At 48.6% G+C, this 5,684-nt stretch overlaps 1 protein-coding gene across 1 annotated transcript in view; it reads left to right on the forward strand.

Moving 5' to 3' along the window:
• The first annotated feature begins 941 nt into the window (after window positions 1-941).
• Window positions 942-5,684, forward strand: part of PRPS1 (phosphoribosyl pyrophosphate synthetase 1) — a 17,695-nt gene continuing 12,952 nt past the window's right edge. The window contains exon 1 of the mRNA XM_010568800.1: window positions 942-1,229. Coding sequence (XP_010567102.1) covers window positions 1,108-1,229 — 122 coding nt within the window. The 5' untranslated portion in view covers window positions 942-1,107. The remainder of the gene's footprint in view (window positions 1,230-5,684) is intronic.

A 5,684-nucleotide genomic window follows, 5' to 3' on the forward strand; every position in this document is an offset into this window, starting at 1 on the left:
CAAAGGGACTGGACAGAATCCTTTAAAGAGCTTTTCATCCCTAAGTCTTTATTGTTTCTACTGGAGACTTGAAAATACCATTTATTTCCCAAAGTATTCTCCTTTTCCTGACAAATGGTGTGCTTTTTCCTAGTGGATGTGCTCTGGTTCAGCTATGTGCTGTGTAACTCTGGTAGCGTTTACAGTGCTACAGGTGAGCTTCATTCCAAAATACAACTCTTCAGACCCATATCTGCGATAAAGTGATCATCTCTACAAAGGAAAGAACGGGGGGCTCTTGTAGAGTCAGTAAAAATCTGAACCCCGATGGTTCTTCCTGCAACCGAGTGGCTTGGAGTAGCAGAGAGAGGATTTATCTAAAAAATAATCCCTGTGAAACAAATGATACAGGCAGAGAGGCAGGCAGAAGGCAAACAGCCAACAGAACTGCTCCCAGACGCGGAGGTTGGGTTTTCTGCTCCCACACAGAGGGGAGTGGAACCCAGATGTTCCAAGGGGGGCTGCTGGAGATGCAGCCCTTCTCGGCCTCCCACCCCTTGCTCGGCCTCCCACCCCTCTTACACCTCGTATTTTTCTCAGCCTCTACCTTTCTCTCAGCCGCCAGCCCCATTTTGGCCTCAACTTTTCCTCTGGCTTCCGCGGCCGCCCTGACCAATCGCAGGCCAGGCGGTCAAGCGGCGGCCAATCGCAGACCTCCTCCTGCCCTCCGCCCCACCCCCTGGAGGGGCTGCCGAGCAGCCGCCCACGCCTCCCGTCCCCACCCCCCGCCAGGGGCCGTGGTCGAGGCGGTGGGCGGGACCGCAGGGAGACCTGCGAGCCACGCCCAGCGCCCGTCCGCGGCAGTGCGGGGGCGGGCGGGGCCCCGCCCCCGGCCGCCACGGAGCCAATGGGAAGCGCGCCGAGGCGTGTCCGTGGGGGCGAGGAGCCGCTGCAGGGCCCGCGCGGCTGGCGGGAAGGGGTAAGATGGCGGAGTAGGCGCGCGTCGGCGTGGCCCGCGCTCACCGTGCCGCGTCCCCGCGCAGGAGGCGGGTGGGTCCCCGTGCGGCAGCCGGTTGCGGTGCGAGGCGGAGCGAGGAGGAGGAGGAGGAGAAGGCGAAGGCCGCCACCATGCCCAACATCAAGATCTTCAGCGGGAGCTCGCACCAGGACCTGTCCCAGAAGATCGCCGACCGCCTCGGCCTGGAGCTGGGCAAGGTGGTCACCAAGAAGTTCAGCAACCAGGAGACATGGTGAGGCGGGGGCGGGGCCGCACTACAGCTCCCGCGCAACAGCCTGCAGCAGTCCCAATGACAGTCAGACCCAGGAAATAGATTTAAGGACCTCCAGTTTTGAGGGGAGCTTGGCAAAGATCAACACCCTTCGAGGCCATGCCTACAGCTTTCCCAATGGGTTTCTGCAAGTGCAGCTGGATACCAATGAGCTCCTGACTATCCTGAGGCAATGTGTGGTGAGCCCTGACGTCCGGGACTGCAAACCCTACATATCCCAGCTGGCTGAGTACAAGCAAGAGCTCGCCCTCAAGTTCAAGGAGTTTCGGGCATCCTGCCGCCGTGTGGCAGCCGTAGACAAGAGTCCTACCCACATGCTCTCTGCCATTACGAGCAGCTTCCAGGTGCTAAGCAGCCTCATCGAGATGTTTGTGAGGCTGGTGTACATCATGCACTCAAGAGTCCCAGTGTGGCCTCCCACCCCTTTTCAGTCCTACCTTTTTCTCAATCTCTACATCCCTTTTTGGCCTCACACCACTTCTTGGCCACTACTTCCTTTTCAGCCTCCCACCTCTTTTTGGCCTCCCACTCCCTTTTGTTCTCACACAACTTTGAGGCTTCCCAGCCCTTTTTGGCATCCACTTTTCTTTTGGCTTCCCTCCCCTTTTCAGCCTTAACTTTTTCTCAGCCTCTGCTTTCCTATTCATCCTCATACCTGTTCCCTGCCTCTACTTTTCTTTCTGCCTCCCACCCCTTTTCGGCATTCACTTTTTTTTCCAGCTTCTACTTTTCCTTCAGCCACCAAGGCAAAAGGCAGAGCCTTGTGTTATTCCTAACAGAACCGGCTGTGAGGCAGTGCAGTCATAAAGCAACAGAAAAAAAATAACCCTCAGCCACAGGCTTTCTATATGAAAATGTGCCCTTGATTAAGTGGCAGGTGGTAATTAAGTGGCAATTGTATGCAGGAATGTGCTAACAGAGGGATAAGGGCTACTTGTCTTGACGGATGTCACCATGAAAGTTGATGGCATTAATGCGCTGCTTAAAACTTCCTGGGAAATGTGTTCTCAGGGCATGAAACACAAATGTATTTCTGATTAAATGCATCTCTATAGAATCAGGTAAATAAAAAGGGGGTTTTGCCATTTGTGGGCTTTCAGGTTCTCCTTAGTTGGACAGTGATTTACTTCACAATTTTCAAAACATGAAGGAACACAGCAGCTCAGGCTATGAGCTTGTTCTTTCTGCTACCAAAACAAACTCGTATGTGTCCGCATTGTAAACCACCACAGGAAAATTAAATTAAATACTTTAGATTGGAAGTAGATAATTCAATTTATTATATTTTGCTTTCAGAATGAAGCGAGCCAACTGGGATTAGGTGCTTTAATTTTGAGAAAGGGTGCCCACACAAGAGTTGAGATAGTCCAATCCACTTTAACACCCAGACTTCACTTAGGCTGTGGTCATTTTCCTGAGCATCCTTTGACAGACAACCTGACTTACAGGTCAATGGTTTTCAACTACGTAGTCCCTCCCTTCATCCCATTTAGGCCAAGAACCAGATAAACATCTCCCTCTTCAAAGCTGGTTCTCCTTGTCCCTTCTTCAGTTAATGGCAATGCAAGCTGCTAATAGACAAGCTATGGCTGAGGAACCTCGGGAGCAAGCTTTTTGGCTTTGTTTGACGTAAGACTTTGGTGGATTAAGAGCTTCTTCTCAATCAAATCTCTGAGATTATCCTGTTCCAAGAGCTTTGCTAGCGATAGTGATAAATCATTAAGGCCGATGGACTTTTGTCCTCATAACCAAAGTGCTGTCTAACCTACAAAGACATTGTGGTAGCTGAAACACTGAAGGGTAGCAGGGACTTTTCTTAGATGGCACTCGTGGCCATTTAATGCTGCTGTGAGCAGTGCAAGGCAGCAAGATGACACAGAGCTGGAGAGACTATAAGTGGCCACAGCACCCAGCCCCTGGCTGTTAGCCTTTGGGGAAAAAAAGAAGGTGTCACCCACCAGCAGTTCCGCAAAATCTCCCCTCCTGGGGGAGCAGCTTCCACCAGCTTATTGGAGTTCCTGAGAGCATGCTTGGCCTCTAGCTCAGAAAGGCAAAAAAAAAAGTCTTTGATTTTACACATGAAAGGTTGCCAGTCCCTGGTTTACAGGATTAAGGATCTAATTTCATCTTTTGTCAGATTTTTCACTCCTGCAAATCCCATCTCCGTAATCCCAGGAGGAAACTGACAGACATGCTACTTCAAAAGTCCTGTTTAGGGAAAACTCAGACAGAGTTCATCAATGAGAGGCATAATTTGCATGTTTTAATATGCCTTCTGCTCCCTTCAGCCTTAGGTTCCCAGTGCCTGTTTCACGAATAAACAGGGAGGGGACAGGGATGTTGAGGCACAGAAGACACTCATTCTGCATGCAAGAGCAGGGGAGGGAGAATTTAAACCAAGACTGAAGCAAATGGTTCAAAACCAGAAACAAGTATTTTGGGGACTGGAAAGAAGTTATCCATCTTCCAAATTCTTCAAACTGCAATAGCAGCAATAAACCTTCTGTAGTCTGGTTTGCGGGGAGGAGAGGCTTTGAAGTTATTTTTAGACTAGAAGCTTTATCACTGGAAAGTATGTACAGAACAGCCATTGCAAACTTCCAATTATCCCAAACTATCATTTGAAAAAAAAGTTGTGAACTGTGAAAGGCCCATGTAAGAATGCCAACAAAATGGCTGGATTTTTTTTAGGTGTCTTCCATACAAAAATACAGGAGTCATTAGTAGGGAGTGGTTACAGTGATGTGGATTTTGTGCAAGAATATGGCTGCTAGAAATTTGGGAGGTATCCACAAAACCCATCACTTGAGCCACCAGGTAGCCATCTGATGGTGAAGTTTTCTGTGTTACTAAGATGAGCAATGTTTAGCAACAAATTAGAAGCAAAGGGCTGTATTCTTCCTTTCCCATTCCTTGGATTCGCTGTATGTCACAGCATTTCATAAGCTGCTATAGTTACACCAAAAAATTCGGAATTACCATATATTGATATTCCAGTTCCCATCAATGCTAAGTATGGGAATTAATATATTTTAATCCAGATTAATTCCCAGTTTAATGACACCCTCCAAAGGGTTATAGAAAACCTCCTCAAAGTATGATTTTGTAATCATTAGTTTACTGGCCCTTGGGGATAGTGGCAAGACGAAATAAAGAGAATGAGGCCAGCCTCTGAATTGCGGACTATTTCTTCTGGTTGAATTTTTAAGGACTCAAAGCAGTAACTTATCAATGCCAAATTCATTGCAGAAGTTTGTTGTCTATGAGACAGGCAAGTAAAATGAGTAGGAATTGCACAACTGCATGCAAATTTTGAATAACCTGTTTGTGGCTTATTATTTAAAGACCTTTAAACACAATGTTTATTTTTGCAAAAGCTAAATTAATCTGCATAATGTAATCATGTACAGGCTGAAAGTTCACAGGAGACTAATTACAGAATTAGGTACAAAACCCTGATTATAAATGTAAAAAAACCCTCAGAAATTAAATTAAACAGTCGGTTAAAATAGTACCCACATGGGTTTTAACAGTGATTCAGAAGACAGAAAGAAGGACCTCTGTATTTGCAATTCAGAGTATCCACCACAATTACGATTTTTTGTAATCTCAAAACATGGCCAAAGGCTATTTCCAACAGACAAATAAACAGCAGAAAGTATTGCTGCAAATTCTGAGGACAAGTGCAGAAAATGTTGATTATGGCTATCATGATATTTTTTTCTGAGTTTGCAGTGAGACCAGTCCGACTGGCTGTACGTGCAAGAAGTCAGTGCTTCTTCGCACATAAAGCCTGCTACCATCATTTCACTTTTGAAATGGGATCAACTCACGATTCAGCCAAAGGAAAAGAGACCAAGGACATCATACTTGCAAGAAAGGGCAAAGAAAATCAATTATTAGTGTTTTTGTAGAGTAGAAGTTTGCAAGACAAAAGAGCGAAAGGTTTATCTCCTGGTGAAGAAGGTAAGCACTGTCCTTCCAAAATTAAGAACTTGCTCCCACTTGAGAACGGGGACACATAGTCTCACCCAACCTCTGAGGCAAATAGCTGGGGACCGCTCCCAAGCGCTGGGCTGAGCGCGGCCGCTCTGGGCGCAGCTGCTCGGGCAGCAGAGCTCCGTTTCCCCGCTGTCCTCGGCTCTGCGCGGCCTTCGGCTGAGGCACCTGGCCTTCCGTTTGTGCTGGAAAAGCTACCGTTTCTCTTAAGGAGAACCTATTCCCCGTGAAAACCACAGAGGAACACGAAATGGTGGGGCCCAGCGGGCACTGCTGCGCCTGGGGCTCCGCAGGCCGTCGCCTCACGGCCCGCGGGGGGGGGGCTTTGCTTGGGGGCAGCTACAGCGCAGGGCGAGCGAGGGGACCCGGGCGGCGCGTGGCTGCCCCTCCGCAGCACCCCGAGTCGCTCGCGGCGGT

The sequence above is a fragment of the Haliaeetus leucocephalus genome, unplaced genomic scaffold, assembly GCF_000737465.1.
Source record: "Haliaeetus leucocephalus isolate CR32 unplaced genomic scaffold, Haliaeetus_leucocephalus-4.0 Scaffold258, whole genome shotgun sequence".
In the NCBI taxonomy this organism is placed as follows: Eukaryota; Metazoa; Chordata; class Aves; order Accipitriformes; family Accipitridae; genus Haliaeetus; species Haliaeetus leucocephalus.